General features: G+C 34.2%; 1 protein-coding gene across 2 annotated transcripts in view; it reads left to right on the top strand.

Moving 5' to 3' along the window:
• The first annotated feature begins 389 nt into the window (after window positions 1–389).
• The window catches only part of SLC36A4 (solute carrier family 36 member 4), a 31,121-nt gene continuing 6,771 nt past the window's right edge, over window positions 390–24,739 (top strand). Inside the window, exons 1-8 of one of the 2 annotated variants that reach the window (XM_007449655.1) lie at window positions 390–513; window positions 1,679–1,769; window positions 3,233–3,292; window positions 4,345–4,440; window positions 6,482–6,566; window positions 11,430–11,657; window positions 13,594–13,692; window positions 16,701–16,870. In XM_007449655.1, the coding sequence (XP_007449717.1) occupies window positions 4,391–4,440; window positions 6,482–6,566; window positions 11,430–11,657; window positions 13,594–13,692; window positions 16,701–16,870 (632 nt within the window). In that variant the 5' untranslated portion in view covers window positions 390–513; window positions 1,679–1,769; window positions 3,233–3,292; window positions 4,345–4,390. Of the gene's footprint in view, window positions 514–1,678; window positions 1,770–3,232; window positions 3,322–4,344; window positions 4,441–6,481; window positions 6,567–11,429; window positions 11,658–13,593; window positions 13,693–16,700; window positions 16,871–24,739 lie in introns of both variants that reach the window. The other variant, XM_007449654.1, reaches the window with a different exon arrangement.

A 24,739-nucleotide genomic window follows, 5' to 3' on the forward strand; every position in this document is an offset into this window, starting at 1 on the left:
ATAAAAATAAATAAAAATATGATTACCATTTATGTACTCAGTATGATTTGAAGCTAACAAGAGATGGAAGTTCATTTTATTATTTCTTCACATTTTTCACCCCATAATTCTATCATCATTTACTATAAACCTCAGGTGGACAAAACAGAAAACATTTTGCATTGAATACTTAGGCTTTTCACTTTGCACTGCTTAGTCCAAACCAAATATCCAGCAAATAAGTCTAGTTGTTTCTTTCTAAAGACGGTAAAACTCAAAAGTATTAATGTGAATTAGGGTGGAAATAGTAAAGATGCGTACAAATGGCTTGTCCTACTGTTAAAAATGTTATTTATACCAGCTTCAACCCAAGTTTTAAAATGATAGTGAAGCACTTTTTCTTTTTAAAGATATGGATATAATGAGACCCTTAATAAATGAGCAAAACTATGATGGGACATCAGATGAAGAACATGAGCAAGAGCTCCTGCCTGTTCAGAAGCGTTACCAGCTTGATGATCAAGAGGGTATTTCGTAAGTGTTAAGGTTAAATGTCATTTTCTCTTTTCACTCAGTGTATATTTTGTAATCATCTTCTATGGACCAGGCACTTAAGTAGATACTACAGAAGACACAAAGATGAATAAGATACGGTCCCCACCCTCAAGGCGTTTATAGTCTATTTGGGAAAGAAGAAATACATCTAAATTACAGAGCCATGTGTAGGAATTACTAAAACGATGATATGTACCAAATGCTATGGATCTTGAAAGAAGGGAGATCAGATTGAGATGAAGAGAAATTTTAAGAGAAGGGCCTTCTGAAATGGTTAGGAGTTAGACCGTGGGAAGTAGGTAATAAACACTTCTTTATGTTGAGTGAATGGTATGAAACAAAGTCATGGTCCCAGGGAAGCAGTGGAACATTTTTTAAACTTTTTTTGTTATTTTGTCATCATTAATAGATTTGAATAAGGTATTATTCTAATAGTGATTTAACAGTTAAGCAAAGTAACATTTTAATTGATCAAAAAAGAATAAAGTAAAAAAAATTTTAGGCAGGTATTTTTGTTTCATAAGTTAAAAAATTGTGCTATTCTTCCTAGTTTAATTTGTTTTTTCTTGGTCAAGAGACCTCCTTCAAATGCCTCTTGGAAACTTTTCTTAGGTGAAATCCCTTGGGAGTTCATGTTGTCTGAAAGTTAATTAGTATTTATCTTACCTGATGATACACATAGTTTTAGAAATTATATGTTTTTTCTTTTAATTAACTTCCTCTGAGGTTGATAATCATAGATCAGCTATGTTTAATATCATGATTACATAGATAGTGCAATAAATTGCTGTTTTACCAGCTTAGCTGTATATAATCTTCAACATTGTTCTGAATATCATAGCAGCAAAGAATCTTATGAGAAAATTACCTTTTCTTTATTACTTTAATAAGTACAAAAATACTTTCACTTAAATAACTCATTTAATCTCCATAGTAACCCTCTGTATTCCACTTTTAAGTAGCAAAGATAGGACTTGAACCAAATATAACTTTTGGCTCATTCAACTTCTGGTTGAATGGAAATGTTAATTTGATTCCTTGCCTAGATTAATTTTTAGTTCCCTTCTAATGCTAAAACCATGGTCATGTGATTTTAATAGCTTTTGTTCTAAAATGTTTAAATCTTACAACTTTTACTTTTCAGGTTCGTACAAACTCTTATGCATCTTCTTAAGGGGAATATTGGAACTGGTCTTTTAGGACTTCCACTGGCAATAAAAAATGCAGGCATAGTGGTAAGACTCATCTTTGTAATCTCTAGTTAAAATACAGTTATCAGTCTTAATTTACAGCAAAAATTACAAGTTAACATCTGACCTAGTCAAATATAACCTGGTCAGGTGACAACTAGATAATCATTTAGCTGTTGCTGATAAAATTATGTGAACTGTGATAATAATATCTAAAAATGAGAGTTAATTACTCTTTTCATTTCTACTTAATTACTTATTTATAATATTTGACAGAAAGATCCTAAATCACTATTTGATTTTTCCTGGTATGTTTATATCTTATTATTCTTTTGGATTTTCAGGAATTTAAGTAATATGTTCATATCGACAAATATATTTATAGAGTATTTGTATTGGTGACATTTTATAGTTTTTTAGATTCCAAATAAAATATGTAGTTTTCAGACTTAAAGAATAATAGTTAAGAAAAGGAATAACAATATCTTTTTTTGTTTGTTTGTTTTTGTTTTTTTTTGTTTTTTTGCGGTACGCGGGCCTCTCACTGCCAGGGCCTCTCCCGTTGCGGAGCACAGGCTCCGGACACGCAGGCTCAGCAGCCATGGCTTATGGGCCCAGCCGCTGTGCGGCATGTGAGATCTTCTCGGACCGGGGCACGAACCCATGTCCCCTGCATTGGCAGGCGGACTCTCAACCACTGCGCCACCAGGGAAGCCCCTAGGAATAACAATATCTTTTGAAAACAAATATTCAGAGTTTTGTTAGAACCAATTATTGTAATTATAGAGAATCCTGATAGCGGAGAATTCACTTATGAAGTAGTGAAATTATATTTAACTTTTTTTAACTGACCAGTTTTCTTAACAACAGTTGTAACTACCATCTTTCTCTGCATTGGACTTTGTCCACCGTAATTTAGAGAAACTTAAAAATTTCTGATTATAAAAATAAACTTTGGCAACATTTTGTCTCTCAATAATCAGGCATCATTTTAATTTTAGTAAATAAATACTTGAAAATTTTTATGTACCACTTTTTCAAATAATTATTTTCTAGGCACAGTTTCTCACACGTAATTCTCAACAAGCAATCTATGGAAGAAGTAGATTGCCCACAATCCCAGATGATACAGTGCTTTTTAGTCATTTAGATAATGATTCATAGTTGCATATACTTATAATGGTGAGACACTGATAGTCACAGACTTGCCATCTGATGTTAAGTATGATGTTGTATTCTATTTTACTTTGTTGCATACCTATACTCTCCATTCATAGGTTTGGATAGCCAAGTCGATAAGATGGAATCATATGTGGTTGTCTTAAATATTACTAAATTCTTTCTGTATCAGGTTCACTAATTTCCCTTATGCAAATGACTCTTTAATCATTTTGTCTAACAAATATTTACTCACTGCAAATCAGTAGTCTGTTGTCTCATTGTTTATAAGGTAACTTGATTTTTATTAAACTGAAATATTTAAATGTTATAAAATGTTTCCCTCACAGCTTGGACCAATCAGCCTTGTGTTTATAGGAATTATTTCTGTTCACTGTATGCACATTTTGGTACGTTGCAGTCACTTTCTATGTCAGAGGTAAATGTGGATTTGTCAAGTCTATTTAATTTATTTTAAATCTATATATTTATTTAAAGTATCAGATAGTCTTATATTTCTACTGTGCTTTGCAACTAGAAGTTGTATTTCCTATAGTCTGTTACATAGACAAGTCTAGGATAATGAATATGGGAAAACGTAGCATTTCATATGATTGCAATCTAGTCAGAATGTATATGCTTCTTTTAAAAGAAGTGAAATAGAATGGTTTCTTTTATTTAGTGTAAGTGAAAAAAATCAGGGAAGTTATATGAGGAAAATGGAGGCAGCAGGGCTACTTTTAGTTAAAGAATAATGGTCTTTAATTTGTTAGTAATTTCATTTTGGGTGTAATGCCTTTGCTGCTCTTTGCTGCTATGTGGGTTGGTAGATAGTCAATGGAACAATATTTTGTTTTCTTTATTTTTGCATCATAAAATGATTCTATTGGATAGTGAACCAACTTTTTAAAAAAATGAATATTTTCTATTCTGATAAACTAATATTCTAATCTTAACTCTTTTGTCGTTGCTAAATGTTCTTAAAACTTTGGGCACATCATTTATGATCTTTAAATAACAATATATACTTAAAAAAAATAGGAGAGACAACATGGCTATTTTGATGATTAAATAGGGTAGTTTGTGTAACAATATATTATAAAGCCCTGTACAGATGTATTAAATAATGCCGTTCTAAGAATGGAATAATTTAAGCATGAACAGTGTAGTTGATGTTTTTAGATAATTGAAACATTTAAATCAGTGAAACACAAATACTACGTTATATGAATTCAACAAATACCTAAACTTTAACAGTGGATAAAAACTAATATACCGGTAAGAAGGGTATATAAAAATTTTTAATTTCATGAGATAACTTTAGAAGTATGCAGATCTCAAAATTTTGAAAACTCCTCTGTCAGTGTATAGCCCATTTATCTGATGTTCTTTTCAAGAAATGGATTTATGGACCAATTAAAATTTTTTCTTTTTCATATGCATGTATGTCATTAAATTTCAGGTTTAAAAGGTCAACATTAGGGTATAGTGACACTGTGAGTTTTGCTATGGAAGTAAGTCCTTGGAGTTGTCTGCAGAAGCAAGCAGCATGGGGACGGTAAGTACCTGCTATGTTATTAGTAATTATTTTAAGTATTAATAATATTTAAAATTACATTAATTTTAAGTATTTTAACCTGGCAAGATAAATTAACAAAAGTGTGATAAAGTTGGGAGGAAACAATATTTAGAGTTAGACAGACTTGGATTCAAATCTCAACTCTACCATCTTACAAATTTATGACCTGGGTCAAAGTATTTTTATTTTGTTTTAGTTTTTCACTATCAAGTGAGTAATCCTGTGAAGTCTAAATAAAATGATATTTATAAAGCACCTAGCTAACCTCTGGTATAATCATGATCAATAATTAAGTAAAGGAAAAAAAGCAAGAGAAATGTTTCTGTCTCTATTTCAAATAAAATTGTGGTGTTTAGCTACATGTTCTTAAGACATCCAAAGTATGTATTTTAGCATAATCTTGTTTTTATTTTTGTATTGTTTAAATGTAACTTTATTATTGGTGGACATGGCTAATCAAAATCAGGTAAATACAGGACTGGAAAATAAGCACAGGCAATTCACAACATGCTGACTGTGGTACAAATGATACGTGCGGTGGAAATTAAAAGAAGGAAATGAGCAGTGTTGGTAGAGTAGTTTATGGTTCAATATGGCCTTTCTGGGGATTTTCAGGATGTTAGATGTGTTTATGAGCTGCTCAGAGTTCACAGCCTGATATGCTGTGTGGGAGAAGGAAGAAAACAGAGCCTAAGGCCCTAGGGATTTACCCCCAGAGCCCTGTCTTCTTCCTTCTTCGCCCCCAGTCTATAGGCAACTTTGTCTACTTTTTTCTATCAAAAAGAATGGCTTTCAGATAGAAGTGGCTGGAATGATTGTTGGTAAGGATACTAAAATCAGAGGTGGATGAAGAGATCTTAAGGGAATACCTTATGTGTAATTCATCAGTGAGAAGAAACTTGAATTCATTTCAAGGTACCAAGATTACTAACTAAATGAGATCCCTGAAGAACCATAGAGAACTAGAGAGTTATGGCAAGAATGAAGATGGGCACGGGCCCTTCAAGTTTCAAATGGGAGGAGGAGGGTCTGTAGATTTTTTAGACTAGGTTGCTTGACAGCTTGACATTAATGGTCAAACAAGAGACTATAACGAATTAGTAAGTGCAAGCTCTTGTGTCACTAATTGTTCCCAGAACAATAGGGAAAGGTATGGGCTGTATACTAATAACATGTAGGCTGACTTTTGATTATAATAATACCTAAATAAAGCTCATTTGACCGGTGATTTCCCTTTCCTACTCCCATATGCTATTTTATGTAGCTGGAATTTTTTAGAGTATCTAAAAAAATATGAACAGAGCTAAGCTCCTGGAGAGGTCTCTGGTGGAATGACTTAGGGCCATGCCCCCAGTCCTCTCCCATTCCTGTTCTTATTAGTGATTTGGATAGTAGGGAATATGTTCATCCTGTTTGCTGGGAAATACGCTGGGTTGATCTGAAAAAGATCTTGAGAAGTAGGAGAGATGGGCTTAAACTAACTGATGAAATGTTTTCATGAAATCATTTTATAGACAGATACTCTTTTTTTTTTTTTTCTTTTTTGCGGTACGTGGGCCTCTCCCTGCTGTGGCCTCTCCCGTTGCAGAGCACAGGCTCCGGACGTGCAGGCTCAGTGGCCATGGCTCATGGGCCCAGCCACTCTGCGGCATGTGGGATCTTCCCAGACCGGGGCATGAACCCGTGTCCCCTGCATAGGCAGGCGGACTCTCAACCACTATGCCACCAGGGAAGCCCTAGACAGATACTCTTAAACTGTTGAATTTCAGAAGGAAATGATGGGAAAATATGGGCTTTTAACTTATGTGACATATTTTTGCTTAATAATAACTCTAGTGATATACAGATCATAAGTACGTGCTCTTTGTAGAAAATAAATGCTTTAAGCCTATTTCTTATTGTAATGAAGTAAAAAGAATAAATACTATTATGAAATGTTTTAAAATAGTTAAAAAGAGAAAAAGTACATCGACATCTTAGCAGCTCTTATTAATACTTATTTGTGGGTATCTCTTTTCAGGAGTGTGGTTGATTTTTTTCTGGTGATAACACAGCTGGGATTCTGTAGTGTTTATATTGTCTTCTTAGCTGAAAATGTGAAACAAGTAAGTATTTTTCTCCAGTTTTTGAAATCATTTTCTTCTGATGCCATGGTTATGGCATCGTATTTCCTCTGAGTAAGCTGTGGTTGAATATGAAAATGTGTTTCTTTCATAAATCATGTATCTTTCTAGATTTTCCTTTAGTCGTTTTTTTCTTTGGCAAGTTGGATTCTGCTATAATTGAATTTTACGTTTCTTGCTATTATATCAATAATGCTTGTTCTTTCAGATCAAAACAGGCATAATTTACTGATTCTTGGCTATTTGGAATTTAGATCTCAAAAGCAGATACACGGATGTTTTGGTAGCATAATTTTTACATTGATATTTTATAAAAAAGTATATAAGGCATTAGCCAGCAGCCTAAAAAGTGAAGTTAAAAAGTGGGCATTATTAAAATCTCATAATTATTGCCATTGTCTAAAAAGATACTGTGTCCAGAAATGTACAGTGTTCTGTAGTTCTCTCCATATTATAAAGGTTTGTTTTAAGAGTGGTTTGCAGTCTTGGTAGAGACTGTCAATTTGAACAAACATGCAAAGCACTGAAATAAAAAAGCTCCCCTATCAGAATAATGCCAAAGCACATTTCTCTATGTGCTTTAACTGGTAGTTGGCCTATTATTCCTACTTCACCCTCTGCTCTTCTTTATTTTAATCAATAACATTTATTAGTATACACAAGTGCATGGTGCAGTAGTAGGCATTAGATATAGTAATATGTAGAACTTCTCATAAGTATTTTAATGCAGAATATGTGTTCTAAAGAATCTATATGTATATATCTAAGTATATATTTGACTCATTTTTCTAAGTTACAAACTGCTTCATTTTATATTTAGACCAAGATTTGGCAACATTTTTTATAAAGGGCCATAATAAGTATTTTCTGTTTTGCAGGCCATATGATCTCTGTCTCAACTCAGCCATAGACAACAATACATTAGATATGGCTGTATTCCAATAAAATTTTATTTGCAAAAATAGGTGGTAGAATGGGTTTGGTCTGCAGGCCAAAGTTTAATAAAGCCACCAGCTTAGGTTTTTAATGTTGGAAAGGGTCACTGAGTCTTTCTCTTATAAATAAGAGAGTTGATGGTTTTATCAGCACGACTCATTATAGATGATGTGCCTTTGAGTTTACAAGTATTTAGTTCCACAAGTCACATATTTTTAGGGCTGCTAACTAAGTTAAGAGGCTATTTATTGGCAAGATAGACATACCATCTTAGCAGTCATTTACATAGAATACAGTGGAAATTGTGCCTTTCTAGGATTGTGCAGCATGGTAGTACTATATCTTTTCTATCATCTCCTAAGAGGGCTACCAACAAGCTTGATTTAAAGTTATAAATAATGCTAATAATGCCTTATAATCTTATATTTATAAGCTATGATATATATCCTTTAATTTTTTACAACTACTCTGTAATATAAGTTCTATGCTCATTTTATGAATGAGGAAACCTAGTCTCACAGAGCATGACCAGTGTCCCCTAGGTCATGTGAATTGGGCAGAAACTTAGGTGCCTGACATAGCTGCCACACAGTATATTAATTGTTCATCACTGGGCAGGACATTGTCTGATTTTAGTTGTGTGTATGTGTATGTGTGTGACATAGACTGTGTTAAGTGCATAAAATAAATATAAGCTTAGGATTGGTGACTTTCTCCTATGAAATGATATTAGATGCTTCCAAAGTTGAATGGAAGAATTTAACTCATTTGCACATATCCTAAGAAGACCAGGTAGAAAAAGTGACTCTCTGGAAGGTAAGGAGAAGCTTGCTGTAGATAGATGAAAGATCTTTTGAGGCATGAAGAGCAACATGGAAAAAGACATTCAGTCAGACTTGAGACTTGAAAAGCTGCTTTCGCAACGCTGAGCACCTCACCTCCGCAGAGCAGACAGATGGTCATTGAAACAGCATCATCAGAGATTTTCCCTCTCTGCAGAGGTGTTCTCACACTTGATAGCAATCTCCAATAAAAGACACGTGGTTTGATTAAACCTTACTAATTGCTACTACTTTTACAGTTAAAATTTGTAAGGTTTTTACCTCCTTAATCTACATAAAATTAAAGTTTCAGTATTTCATCGAATCAAAGAATTAAGAGTTTAGTTCTCATACAAACATGTACATCTCCTGCTTTGTAACTGTCACATGGCTGTTCTTGATCCCGTTAAGCCACTGTGGACAATCGACAGGGGGAAAAGAACTGCGGTGCTTCCAGTGATTCTAGTCCGTGGTGGTTATAGTAGCTCCTCTCTGTTCTCACTCTAAGATACTCAAGAAAATGTCAGGTAGACAAAATAGTGTATATGGGCATGAAGAGTTGGGAAGGGATTTTACATTCAGAGGAAAAAACATGTTGTGATACCAAAGACCATGGACTTTAGAGTCAGAAGATCTGAATTCAAATCCGTACTCTCAGTTTTAACCCACACATTGGGTAAGACCCTCTTGTCCCTCGTCAAGCCTCGGTTTCCTTATTTGTAAAATGGGAACAGTAGCAGAATCTCCCCATGTTCCTCATAAATTTATTGTGAGGCTCAGCTGACAAAAGGTTTGCGAAAGCCTTTATAAAATGCATTATGCATTTTAGATGCAGTATGCAAATGTACCGTATTGTGTCTTTAATTCTGCATTTTAGCTTTGCTGAAGAACATAATCTGCCTTTGGAATTTTAACCATTAAATTACTGAATCGAAAAGTTAATAAATAGTAGAATTTAGTAAAATTGAGATCTAAATGGAAACAACTGAATTTAGTAATTTTATTTTATAATATTTATTTCAGTGTTTTGCATTTTGGTAAACATGTGAGATCATAGGAAGTCCTATTAGATAGCCAGTCTCTGTCTCTAGAGGGCACCAAAGGATTCAAATGTTTACCTGAATCTTGCTCTGGGTATGTATCTACATTTTTATTTTACTTTATTTTTTAATCTTGAGAATTTTTATAATCATCTTTCTGCCAACGAATACTAATTATTATGAGAGATTTGTGGTAGAATTGATTTCAAATTCCCAAGCACCTAATGACTCAAACAGTCCTTTCTAAAATTGGTTATATAACTGCTTTTCTCTTACCAGGTATCCTTGTTAGAGCTTAACTTTGATCATTATCTTATCTGATTATTGGACGTACTTCTTTGATACAGAAGTATTTGGCTGTAAATAATATGATTACAGAGGAAATTGGGTCAACAAATAAAATACATTCTTAAAAGCCAAGTAATGTGAATTATCAAATTTGCTTCTATTTCAAATAATAGAAAATAAAATTAAAAGTTTTAATGGACAATTACAATATAAATGAGAGCTATGCATTTCTTAAATGGTACATGGTGTAACCTGAGAGTTTGTTAGTCCTGTGTGAGTTATAAATTGCCAATATAACTTAAAACTAGTAGATATATTCCCTGCAGTTTAAGATGATATGTACATTTGTAGTGACACTAAACATTGCTTATTGTGGATAAGTGTAAAATTAAACACTTAAATTATTATTCATATCAGGAATTTGTTCTGTACTTCTGACTTTTTGGCCTTTTGTTACTGTATTTAAGGAGAGAGAGAGAGAGAGAGAGATGTCAAGGTGGAGGCCAGGTGGCTACTTGGGCAGGGCCCCTCTTTAAGGATTGCAGCATTTTGGTCAGGTAAACATGTACCTGTCACAAGCTAGATTCTGGGATCTCAGGCCTGGGTTTGAATCCTAGAACCAGGACTTACTGGCTTGATATTATATAGGGTTGTTTTTTTTTTACCCTCCCTAAACCTCAGTTTCCTCAGCTATAAATTGATATTAATACTACCACCCACCTCAGAGTGTTTTGAGGATTAACTGAGATGTTGTATAAGATTTAGTTCAGTACCTGACACATAGAAAGTACTCACAAAATACTTGCTCTTATTACTATAGGGTCAGGTTCTTAAGAATTTATGTATCCAGAGACTTGATAAGTCTTTGCATTCCGTTGTGTTCAAAGGAAGGTACAGTATTTGGGGCAAATAGATTTTCACTGGAATTTATATTATAGTTTGATCTGCCTGTGTTGTGAGTTTCTAAGATTATTTTTAAAATCCTCTATAATTTCATTTCTATTTTTGTGAGTTGGATTATGTGATTAATTGAATCAAGGACAATTTTTAATAAATGGAGCCTATAATCATTGAATCTCTTTTGAAAGTTGAATATAGTTTTATAGAAGTGGCTGAATAAATTCTGAGGCAAAGTTGATTTATCTTGTAGAAGTTTTTTGCTCTAATAAAAATTTATTTAGTATCTAGCATGCATGAAGATAGTTGATTTTTAACAAATATTTATTGACAGTGATAATAAGTCATCAGCAGTTGCTTTATAAAATACCTTTAAAGTTAGGCTCTGATTTCTAAATTTAATTTTGAGTACTGTACATTTCTAAGAGGTACTTAGAGATTGTTTCTTACTTTGAAAAAAGTATGTTAGTAGAATACCCAGTGGCCATTCTGGACAAGCATGCTTCCACTTTTGATTATCTCAGAAGCAGGTTGAGTCTTTCTAGGCATCATGAGCATCACAGTCACAAAGCTTCACAATAAATTAGTAAATCCATCCTCATAATTTTCTAGTGAACTTTCTTTTCACAGTATGATAAAGTTATTTTGCAAAGAAGATTATCCTATTTTAATTATCCTTAAATTTGATATATATATTTCTAAGACACTAGAGTATCTTAAAACTGTGTATTTTATTTATTGTAAATGAATTTATCATAGAGTGTATATAGATCATAATTTTCTTCATATTTCTCCTTTATTATTATAAGTTGATGGAAGTTTTTTTCCCCCCTCTTCCTTATTCTCCTGGTAATCCTGTATAGGTTCATGAAGGGTTCCTGGAGAGTAAAGTGTTTGTTTTGAATAGTACCAATTCATCAGATCCATGTGAGAGAAGAACTGTTGACCTAAGGATATATATGCTTTGCTTTCTTCCATTTCTAATTCTTTTGGTCTTCATTCGTGAGCTCAAGAATCTATTTGTGCTTTCATTCCTTGCCAACGTTTCCATGGCTGTGAGTCTTGTGATAATTTATCAATATATTGTTAGGGTAAGTATAACATGTTTTTAACTGTGTCATATGTTTCTTAACAAGTAAATATTTTTCACTTTGGAGGTAAAAGTAATGATAAATAAAGACTCTACTTCATCTGTGTCACACAGGAGATAATCAGGGAACTCTGGTTTCCTTCTCGGCGATACTGCTTAGTTGAAAAAGCAATGTATGACATAGAGGTTGAAAGCATAGGCTTTGTAGTCAGATCTGGTTTTGAATCCTGGTATGTTTCTGGGCTGTATGATAGTGCTTCAGAAGATAGTAATACCTGACTTATTAGAGTTGTGAGATTTAGGATCGTGCCTTAGTGCACTGCCTAACACGAAACAAAGAACTCATTAGTGTTTTGTTTATTCCTTTAAGATTTAAACCAATCACAAGAGACGGGAGTATAGACGTGATTTTATAATTTTCTTTCACTTCTGAACCTTTATGTGCTGCCACCACTTCAGCTCACTGCCACTACCCTGGGCTGTAACCTCTTTATCTGATGTATGCAATAACCTCAACTCATTTCATTGTCGGCAGTCTGGAGATTCTTAGCCCAGTTTCCTTAAAATATTCTATTGATGGGATTCAGGGGATCTGCACATCCCTTAAAATTATTTATGAGATTTAGTGTTTCTGTATGTATCTATGCATTTTACTACTGAGCAGCTGTATAGCTTTCATCTCTCATAGGAGCCAATGACTCAGAAAAGGTGGAGAATCCTATTTTTTCTTGATACAGTCCATTTTATACATTGCTGCCAAAGCAGTTGTCCTAAAATCTCCATTAGCAATTCATTACAAATTCTCTTATGATGGATCTATGTTTCCTTTTTGCCCCATCTTAATTCCAAAGCCTGTAGACTCTTTGTTATAGCATGTGAGAGTGAAAGGGGACAAGAAGGAAGATCTCACAAGGCTTTCTGGAGCTCGTGACCCCTTGGCTGGACATGTAGGAGTTGCTGGAGCAGAAAAGGAGGCTCCTTAGGTAGAGGGAACCATGTGAGCCTTGAAGTACAGTTTAGCCTTATCCAATAATCCAAACATTTTAATAATCTTTTCATTTTGACCCTAGCTTATGTTTCACCATTATATCACACAGTTCTACCTATGCTTCAGATCTTCTAAATCTATTCCCCAAATTTTCCCTGTGCTGTCACACTTCAGTTTCTTTGTTCATCCTCTTTCATTGGCCTTGAATTCCACTTCTAGTCAGGTGAAGGCAGAGAACACAGGCTGGTGAGGAGACTTGGGCTAGCTGGAAGAAGTGGCCATTGTGGACCCAGGGATCTTGAACAAGATGCACAGTCTGTGAGCTTCCAGATAATGAGAGTTAGAAGAAGGCTATATGAGTCAGGACCAAGAAATCAAAGCCAGAGTCAAGGCATAGGCACAAGTAATAAGGATAATGGCAACTGTCAGGTCAAAGAATAAGATGCTGAAACCATGAGGAGACCTGTTCTAGAGAACAGCATAGCGTTATTGAGATAGAAAGCCAAAGTCGGGAAATCTTAGAGACCAAAAGAGCAATGAAAGTAGAGTGGGGAATGAATTTCATTGGACACCGTCAGCAGTGGTTGATAACTGACTATATGGCTCTCAGCTCAGACGTTGAATATGCTTATGTATTTCCTGTTGTGGCAGGAGCCATACCCAGTGAGAACAGCCTGGGACTTACAGGTGGAAACAGGTAATCAGGAGCATTTAGCTCAGATGGAATGTATGGGCTTGAGGGAGACGATTGCTTTTGGCAGTGAAATCCTAACAGCTTGGCTACATTTAACATAGGATGCTTAAAGTTTTTATTGAAAGAATTATTCACATTTATAATACACATTTGCTGCTGTGAAGCTCAGAAGTATATGATTTCGCTCTTCCATTTTTAATTCTTTCAAGTAAGTAAAGATGTAACTTATTGACATCTTATTTTTTCTTTCTCCAGAATATGCCAGATCCCCACAACCTTCCAATAGTGGCTGGCTGGAAAAAATACCCTCTATTTTTTGGTACTGCTGTATTTGCTTTTGAAGGCATAGGAGTGGTAAGGATTTAGTCTTTATTACTATTTTTTAAAATCTTAAGTTAACACAAGGACTTATATACATTTAAAAATGCCTATTTTTCTTTTGTTTCTATTTTTTTATTCCTGGAAAATGGTTTGCATTTTGGTATGATAGACTTGAATTATAGTTTACTTCTTCTGCTTACCAAGACTTTTATCTTAGATGTATCACTTTTTCTTAATCCGTAAAATGAGAACATTTGAATAGATGATTTTTTAACATTTTATCATGGAACTTTTCAAACCTATACAAAACTTAGAGAATAGTGTGACGAACGCCTATGTAAGCATCACCCAACTTCAAAAACCATTAACTTATGGCTAATTTTGTTTGATCTGTATTCTGTCTACTCTAGCAAGTCTGGGTTATATTCAGACAAATCCCAAACATCATATTTTATAGACTAGATTACTTTAAATGAATTGAAATTGTTACAAAGTTACTATTGCCTAAGAAGAGTCAAATATAAATTCTCTTCTTAGATTTATACGTATCATACTCGTTTTGAGAAATGATGTTATCATAAAGCTAATACCAAGAGATACAAACATCCTGAGAATTCTGAGATCCTAAATATTTCCATTAAAGTTGCTTCCAGTTCATTTCAAGCCTAGAATATGTAGATTTGGGGAAAGTTGAATATTGCTGTTTACTCCACAGCTTATGTTTCGTAGCCTGATGGTTTGGTATGGGAGCAAAACCACTCATAAACATCTATTTATATGAACCGCAGACAAAACAGAACTAAAAGACAATTTTATGCCATTTTACTTGGGTTTCTGCTCTCTGAATTCTCCTTTATAGAATTCTCACTAATTCTTACAGCTCCTCTTATCTGTGTTAGAGACATAAGTGTAGATTTTCATTTCTGCTTTAACTAGTAAGCTCTAGTTAACTGTTGGACATTTCCAGTTAAGTGTTGTTCCTCTGACATCTCAAATTCAATAACTCCGAAGTCTGACAGATAACCTTTTTTTTAAACAAGTTTCACTTTCTCATTTCTCTATTTATTTTAGTTTTACTTCCAGTCACTCAAGCTTGAAATGTTGTAGTATTTCTTTTCACTGTGTCCCTGGTTTCCCCATTCCAGTCAGTAATTAAGACATGTTGAGTCTTCTTTTCATATTTCCCCAAATCTATTCCATAAAGGAAATTATGTGTAAAACACTTAATGCTGCTTGAGGGAGCCTCTGTAAATGTTCATTTCCTTCTCTTCCTCCTTTTCTAGCTGCATTGACACCATTCTTGACTTTAGCTTCTTATTTCAGGTCTGGATTATCTCCAGAACATACAAATTGTTCACTGTTCTGTTTTCTGTTAATCACTTAAAATTTCCACGTAGACCTGACTAACACACCTGAAAAGTGGAGATGAAATTAGTTATTATCTCATGAGGTTATTGTAAATACTATGTGAAGTATTACATGCAAAGCTTTTGAAAAATACCTAGCACATTGTAAGCACTCAGTAAATACTTGTTACTATTATTACTTAGTGTGTTTTACTGCATGGTCAAATTGTATGGCCAAACTCTCTAAATATTTGCCTAAAAAATTAACCTTTCAGTTAGCCTTTTTTCCTTTAAAGGTTTTTTTCCCCCATAATGAAAACATTCATCTTATTAAATTGACGGACGTTAGATACAGATGGGTAGGGTAGATATAGAAACAGTTATAGACATATATATACATGGGTTAGTATACATACATATATTTCCTAACTCTGTCTGCTGAGAGAACTGGAAGCAGTGGCACCCAGTAGCAATGAGGACACTCAGCACCCAGATCTTGAGTTCTAAATGCAGTTCTCCAACAAAGGAACCAAAGTTCTTTGGAGAAATAGCTGATTGTAGGGCTGAAGCAAGGAAATTCAATGTGGGTCTGGAGCATCTTGTAGTGCCAGAAAGTATGGAAGTGCTCAAAAAACGAAAGAATGGATGCATGTCAAAGGGACACAGGACCCAACCTGATAGAATTCACGATGACCAAAGATGGAATGATATGAGCAACAAAATAAATAATGGTGTTTGGGATTCATACTCAAAGTATAAAACAAATATACATGAATCCATACCAATACAAATAAATGGTTAAATAAATAAGTACATAGGGCAGATTTTCAAATAACTTATGTAGATACCCCCACTCCAGGAGCTCTAATTTAATCCCCTCTATCTGTAGTGACTTACTTCCAATGACTAGAGTATGATGAGGCAGGAGGAAAAATCTCTACAGGCAGAGAAACCTGGCAAACACTGCCTTGCCCAAGTGATCAAAATTAACTTCACCAGTGATAAATCATGTTGATAGCATGTGTGATGAGAAGGGCACTGCACCTCTGTGGTATCCTTTTCTGAAACCTATTTTCCCAGTCTAGTCATGAAGAAAACATCAGACAAACCCAAATAGAGCGGCAGTGTACCAAATACCTAATCAATGCTCCTCAAAGCTGTCAAGGTAACGTATAATAAGGAAGGATTGAGAAACTGCCACAGACCAGAGGAGATTGAGGAGACAGGACAGCAAAATGCAATGTGCTGTCCTGGATGGGACCCTGGAGCAGAAAAAGGACGTTAGTGGGAAAACTAGTGAAATCCAAATAAAGTTTGGAGTTTAATAGTAATGTACCAATATTGGTTCTTAGTTGTAGCAGAGGTACTTAGGTAGTGTGAAATGTTAACAATAGCGGAAACTGGTCAGGAGTATATGGGAGTCTTCTGTTTATCTCTGCATCTTTTCTGTAAATCTAAAATTATTCCAGAGTAAGAAGTTTATTTTAAAAAACCTGACAGATAGTTTTGCCTACTAAGAGCTGATTTCAAATCTTTTTATTTTAAGAATAAAAAAATCTGTAGTGTGAAAAAATATATAACACGTAGAAAAATACATTAACAATTATGTTTGCATATAAACTATAGAAAGATTAATTTGTGTACATATAAGACTGGATATTAGATTGTTTTAAATTACTTGCATTCTCTTCTTAGGTCCTTCCACTGGAAAACCAAATGAAAGAATCAAAACGCTTCGCCCAAGCATTGAATATTGGCATGGGAATTGTTACAACTCTGTATGTAACATTAGCTACCTTAGGATATATGTGTTTCCATGATGAAATCAAAGGCAGCATAACTTTAAATCTTCCCCAAGATGTTTGGTAGGTAGACAAGAGTTTGTTAACCTTGTTTGTGTATTTTATAGTTATAATTTACCAATGTTTCATGATAAAGGTGTATTCTTGGTTTTATGATTTAAACATTTAAAATCTTTACTGTGATTTCTTTATTTGTGTAATCTAAAATTTTTTCATAATCTTCAGAAGAGATCGTCTGTGATTTTACATTTTCTTGTGGGATTTTTTAAAAGATTCAGAATTATAGGGTGTTCCAAATTTGAGTAACATATAAGAGTAAAATATGAATTTTATTTTTATTTTTTGGATTTTTTGAATTTTATTTATTTTTTTATACAGCAGGTTCTTATTAGTTATCCATTTTATACATATCAGTGTATACATGTCAATCCCAATCTCCCAATTCATCACACCACCACCACCACCCCCTGCCGCTTTCCCCCCTTGGTGTCCATACAAAACATGAATCTTTTAATGTAGACTCACCTTATTAAAAAAATTTAATACTTATCCTTGCTGTCAAAAATCCAACACTCTGGGTTCCTGATTAAATAATACAACCCATCGCTCATGGCCCTCACTGTTTTACTGGTCACCTTTGATACTATATGTGCCCCAAGTCCTTTCTGAACACAGTTAAGCCACATTGTACAGTTGACCCTCAAACAACATGGGTTTGAACTGCATGGGTCCACTTATACGTGGATTTTTTTCAATTAACATATTAGAAAAAAATAATTTTAATTAATTTTTATTGGAATATAGTTGCTTTACAATGTTATGTTAGTTTCTACTGTACAGCAAAATGAATCAGCTGTACATATACATATATCCCCTCTGTTTTGGCTTTCCTTCCCGTTTAGGTCACCACAGTGCACTAAGTAGAGTTCCCTGTGCTATACAGTATGTTCTCATTTGTTGTCTATTTTATACATAGTATCATTAGTGTATATGTGTCAATCCCAATCTCCCAATTCCTCCCACCCCTCCTTCCCCCTTGGTATCCATACATTTGTCCTCTATGTCTGTGTCTCTATTTCTGCTTTGCAAATAAGATCATCTATACCATTTTTCTAGATTCCACATATATGTGTTAATATACAATATTTGTTTTTCTCTTTCTGACTTACTTCACTCTGTATGACACTTACTAGGTCTATCCATGTCTCTACAAATGACCCAATTTCATTCCTTTTTATGGCTGAGTAATAGTCCACTGTATATATGTATCACATCTTCTTTATCCATTCCTCTGTTGATGGACATTTAGGTTGCTGCCATGTCCTGGCTATTGTAAATAGTGCTGCTGTGAACATTGGGGTGCATGTGTCTTTTTGAATTATGGTTTTCTCTGAGTATACGCCCAGTAGTGAGATTGCTGGATCATATGATATTTCTATTTTTAGTTTTTTAAGGAACCTCAATACTGTTCTCCATAGTGGCTGTATCAATTTATATTCCCACCAACAGTGCAAGAGGGTTCCCTATGCCACACCCTCTCCAGCATTTATTGTTTGTAGATTTTTTGATGATGGCCATTCTGACCAGTGTGAGGTGATACCTCATTGTAGTTTTGATTTGCATTTCTCTGATAATTAGTGATGCAGAGCATCTTTTCATGTGTTTGTTGGCCATCTGTATATCTTCTGTGGAGAAATGTCTATTTAGGTCTTCTGCCTATTTTTTGATTTGGTTGTCTCTTTATTTGGTATTGAGCTACATGAGCAGCTTGTATATTTTGGAGATTAATCCTTTGTCAGTTGCTTCATTTGCAAATATTTTCTCCCATTCTTAGGGTTGTCTTTTCATCTTCTTTATGGTTTCCTTTGCTGTGAAAAAGCTTTTAAGTTTCATTAGGTCCCATTTGGGTTTTTTTGTTTGTTTTTATTTTCATTACTCTAGGAGGTGGGAAAACTGGACAGCTACATGTAAAAGAATGAAACTAGAACACTCTCTAACACCATACACAAAAATAAACTCAAAATGGATTAAAGACCTTAATGTAAGGGCAGACACTATAAAACTCTTAGAGGAAAACACAGGTAGAACACTCTTTGACATAAATTGCAGCAAGATCTTTTTTGACCCATCTCCTAGAAAAAAATTGTTGAGATTTGTGACAATTTGAAAAAACTCAGAAACTACGTAGCCTAGAAATATCAAAAAAATTAAAAAGTTAGGTATGTCATAAATCTATAAAATATATGTAGCTATACATATACAAAATATGCGTTAATTGACTGTTGATGTTATCAGTAAGACTTCCAGTCAACAGTAGGCTATTAGTAGTTAAGTTTTGGGGGAATCAAAAGTTATATGCAAATTTTCAACTGTGTGGTTTGGCACCCCTAACCTCTGTGTTGGTCAAGGGTCAACTGTAAGTAAATAGTATTAATATTCATATTAATATTATATACATCTTAATATTCTCTTTAATATTAGAACCATATTCTGCTAAATGAAACAGTATATTGGGTTTTTTCTTCTTCCAGAGATTGGTCTTTGGAGATTTAAAAAAGATATTAGCAGTCATTACAATGCACACTTGCTACCTTATTTATGAAATGGAAGGTAACTCCTTAGTTTTGATAAATGCAAAGAATAAATGCTGATTTAATTAATATCACACTGCTCCTTTAGCTGCTTGGGTAGAATTCTGTGAAACCTTAAGTTTAAATAGTATATATTTTGTAAAATAGATAGCTAGTGGGAAGCAGCTGCATAGCACAGGGAGATCAGCACAGTGCTTTGTTACCACCTAGAGGGGTGGGATAGGGAGGGTGGGCGGGAGATTCAAGGGCATATACGTACATGGGAATATATATATGTGTATAGCTGATTCACTTTGTTATAAAGCAGAAACTAACACACTATTGTAAAGCAATTATACTCCAATAAAGATGTTAAAAAAAATAAAGCATTGTTTCCCATAAAAAATAAAATAAATAGTATATATTTTGGCTGGCTTCCTAATGAGAGCTTGACTGCTATTCAGTAATCATTTGAATCCTGGGTCTTCACTGGAGTCCAGGATGTTGTTAGAACAAAGGTATGTAGGGAACTATTTATGACAGAGAGAAAGTACCTAGAACAGTTTCCAGGTTGCACAAGAGGCATACATGCAGTGTGTTTATCTTTTTCTTGTGAATTATAGTTTTACTTTAGCTATGACATATTTACAAAGGTATTTCAAGATGGAACATGTTTTAATGTCATACATTTGTTTCAAGCTGGAGACATGACTACAAACAAGATATACGGTTGTTCAGCATTTATTTCATTACCCTATTTTATAGTTGATTATGTAATTTTGTTTCCTTCAAATGTGCTTCTTTTTTTTGGTAATAGTTTAATGTGGAGTAGAAACTTAAACAGCTTAATATAAGAGAATCAAGGCTAAAAATTATTGTAGCTTAGTTCCTCTTTCAAAGACAATATAATGTCTAGAAAATAGGATGGTATTTTTCTCCACTTGGAATAATATTTAGACTAAATCCTGAAAACAAATTTATAAATAAATTTGACAAGTACTTTTAATGTCAACTATAAAATGTAGGTGGGTAAACAATCTCAGAATTCTTCCCTACTCTTACTCACGAAAGTATTTTAAGAAAGTCTTAAGGGTGAAGGTGAGAGTGCATGCATGTCAAGTTGAAATGTTCCTGTCTGCAGGGAATTAAGAACATGGTGAAGGAGCAGTGGGCAAGGCTGTGGAGGGAGTGCTTTCGGTATTCACAACTAAATCCTGAGCGAGTGATACTGTCCCTGCAGTAGCTTTAATTAATCCTTCCCTTTTTCTGCATCCCCTTCCCACCTCTTGCCTTATCCCTAATTGCTGTGGCTCCCCAGTTAGAACGGAACTAGTCGCAAGCCTTGATTAAAAAGGGACTATCAGATCATAGTTTCTATTCAAGAAAGGCTAGCTAGGCACCTGCTTTTTTATTTAGAAGAGGAGAGCCTTGTATCCTAAGAAACAAAAATCTGGAAAATACAGGAAAGCAAGTGAAGATACCCTCCTTTAGAGGACTTGTAACACCTTCTCATTGTGTATCTATGCCTTCTGTGGCCTATAGTCTTATTTCTTTATGGTCTTCAGCTGGGACAGTTAAAATACTAGCCATGGCTGAGGGATGCTGGAGAGGAGATGCTTGTCTGTTATACTGATAATCTTCCAAAATGAGAAGTTTGGACTAGAACAGTCATGGGGTTATATCTAATGTTCCTTTCTTGAAATGCTATGTATGAGTCTCTTCTCCCCTCAACCCACCCGTGCTTCAGGCAATAGGCCTAGCAATTTAGAGAATATACAGTGTACTCTTTGTTGGCTAGGCATGAAATCCAATGACTGTCACAAGAGCCTAGGGAACTCATAGCTGCTAGCTATGAGAAGCTGTAAAGGGCTTTTGATGCCACATTGACTTAAAGTCTCAGAGTTCACATGGGGTATTTCTACAAGAAAAGATTGAATTAGAAAGCAGCCCCAAAATAAAGCAAGTATGGATTAGAGAGGCTCCAAGTTATTATTATTTATTACCCTCAATCTTAGTGAGGCATCATTTTTTAAAACTAGTTACAAATAATATTGTTCAATATATTGCATTTAGCTTTCGAAGTAGAGGGTGTATTTTAAAGATGATAATGAAGTAAATTCACAATTCTGAGCTAGAACATTAGCACCTTGAGGGCAGGAACCCTGCATCTTCTGGGTTTGTGATGCATCTCCACAATCTAGCGCATTACTCAGCATTTAAGCGGCACTTAGTAAACATTTGTTAAATAGTATTCTAGGCATAAAAGCATTTCTCTTCTTACTACTAGTCTTAGTTGAATGATGTTTTAGCAGTGGTTTTCCAAGATTTCCACTAAAGTAACCCAAATAGCAGACACACTTCCACTAACAGATATCAGGGATATTAGGTTTTCATATAGACAAACACTGAGAAGCAGTTAAGTGGCTTCTGCTGCCTCACACATGGCATTCTTTGTGAAGCACACAATGGATAGGGGAGATTCAACCAAAAATAGGAAAGAAGCATATAAGAACAGGGAAGGTATGGGGTAGGCATTTTAATTTATTTAGAATATTGAACTGGGACTTCATTTTCCCCCCAAAACAGAACAAACCTTAAGTCTGAGCTCATGTTTGCAGCATATAGGAGCTAGGAGGCTGAGTATTCTGGGAAATAAAGCTGACAAATAGTGGCAGGTAATCCAGCTACACTACACCTTAATTGATCCTACCACACAATCAGGGAGCTGAACTCTGAGGAGTTTGTTACCTGAGATGAAAGTATTTAGGCAAGAATGGACTCACCAAGAGGCACAGTAAATAAAGAAGTAGAGCAGTAAATTTAAGGAAACTGGAAAAAGAAGGTTTGTATATTCTGGACTATTCCCTCTGTCCTCTCCCTCAGAAATTCTTAATGATCTTCCAATATTAAAGTTGCCTATATCTAGGAATCCTGGCCCAAACGGCTCTGCCTCTCCTTTCCTCTGTCTGTCATTTTCTTCCTCACAGTGAATATTATTAAATTTAAAATGTAGGGCATCTACCAAATTCATTTTTCATCTAACAGATATTTATTGTATGTGTTTTTTGTACTAGGAAGTGTTCCCAGGCACTAGTGATACAGCAGTGAACAGATAAAAAATCTCTCCCTCATAGTGCTTACATTCTAGTGAACATGCTACAGGATTGTAGCTAGTTCTCACAAAGACTTCTTGACAGATCTTAACCCTCGAGATTCTTGACAGTCATGAAAGGTCCAAGAGGGAAAGTGAGTTATTAGATTCTTTCCAAGAGTCGCTTCTATATTCAACCTTGAGAGAAAGAGAATCAGTCAGCCACCTATTTCCCAGTTTAGCTTTAAAAAAATTAAAATATTCTTATCTATGAATTCTGTTTAGGTATTGATTTCTTAGCCAATGTGGGGAAAAGAATAGAAACATTGCAATTTTTGAAATCCTCTGTTTTCAAAACTTATGTTTTCACTGGGCTATTTAGTTGTTTTCTCCCCCATAATCTGATTCTGTATATTGACTGCAAAATAATTATTTAAAAAATATATTTCTGCTCTTTACTAAGATACTGCATTTCTTTGCTACCAGTATAACAGACTTTGTTTTCAAGCAAGAGTCATTTTATTTTTGAAGTATTTTTATCTGTGATACTGATTAGATGTAGTTTCTAAGAGTCACCTATCCATACCCATTTTTGATCATTAATATTAATTTAATTAACATTTAATAAGTATCCCCTGCCAAGTGCATGGGGGGGTCATACAGAGAAGAATAAAACATAGCCTCTAACTTTCAAGAACTTTGGCACTGAGTTTTGTTTTGTTTTGTTTCTAAGACTTGTTTTCTTTCTTTTTCTTTCTTTCTTTCTTTCTTTCTTTCTTTCTTTCTTTTCTTTCTTTTCTTTCTTTCTTCTTTCTTTCTCTCTTTCTTCTTTCTCGCTTTTCTTTCTTTCTATCATTTTTAGCTGCACTCCACAGCATGTGGGATCTTAGTTCTCCAACCAGGGATCAAACCTACACCCGCTGCATTGGAAGGCAGTGTTTACTGGACCGCCAGGGAAGTCCCTGGCACTGAGTTTTAAAATACCTTTTAACGTGTACCATATGTTATTTAAAAGTTGTTTTATGTTCTTATATATCATCAAAACAAATTCCTATCACTTTCAGCAAGTTTTTTTATCCTTTTGAGAGACAGTTTACTGGGTAGATTCTTCTTTCAACTCTTCATTTCTAAAACTTAGTACCTATGGACAATTACCACAGATACATGCTTAAAACCAAAATGAGAGCAAAGGTTGATAAGATATAGAAAAGTTGAGTAGAGAAAAATAGTACGTGAACATGTAGATATCAAACATAGAAATTAGTGGGTTCTTAAAACAAAAAAGAAGTAAAAGTGGAAGAGTTGATTTTAAAAGACTGTAGCGCTTCTCTTAAACACTGATTTCTATATTACTCTTTGGTGGATGATTAGCAAATATACCAGCTTCTAAAAGACCCAAACCATTTTATTTCCCATTTCTACTCTGTGTAACACCAAGTGATAGTAATTACATATAATTAATATTACTGAATGGTATTAATAATAACCAGATTCTTAACCCATACAATTTGTTTTATATAAAAAGAAAAGTAATTATACTTATATATATATATAAAATGATATATTTTTAGATATATTGGTAATCATATTTTTAAAACATGTAAGTTAAAATATAATTAGAAAAAAAGGAATGTTATAATAATAAACTGATAAGAGTATTCATTTAATTCTCCACAATTACATATCAGAGTATATGAAGCAATCTTTTGGTTATTTTGTACATTTGAATAGCTTGACCATTCATGTTTAAGCATCAAGCTGAGAAATATATCTTGAATTATTTTAAAATTAAGATAGTATTGTTGCTGGCCCTAAGGCATTCCTTCTTGCCTTAATTATGCTGTTTGTAGTATTTTCAAATCTATTTCTCTCTCTCTCTCTCTTTTTTTTTTTTTTTACAATTTTTTCACTTTGTATTTTGGGGACTTCATTTTTTTTTTTTAACATCTTTATTGTAGTATAACTGCTTTGCAACGTTGTGTTAGTTTCTGCTGTATAACAAAGTGAATCAGCTATATGTATACATATATCCCCATATCCCCTCCCTCAAGTCTATTTCTACTCAGCTTTCTTCCTTCCTCCTTCACTCGTATGATGAATACATTATAGAAGGAGACTTACCGAATTCCTTCTTGCTTGACGACAGTTTAGGAAACTGTTTATAATCTTGACGTCTAAGTGATACCATGCAGTATTTGTCTTTCTCTGGCTTATTTCACTTAGCATAATGCCTGCCAGGTTCATGCATGTTGTTGTCTTAATATGAATCTA

Source organism: Lipotes vexillifer, unplaced genomic scaffold, assembly GCF_000442215.2.
Source record: "Lipotes vexillifer unplaced genomic scaffold, Lipotes_vexillifer_v1.1 scaffold536, whole genome shotgun sequence".
Classification (NCBI taxonomy): Eukaryota; Metazoa; Chordata; class Mammalia; order Artiodactyla; family Lipotidae; genus Lipotes; species Lipotes vexillifer.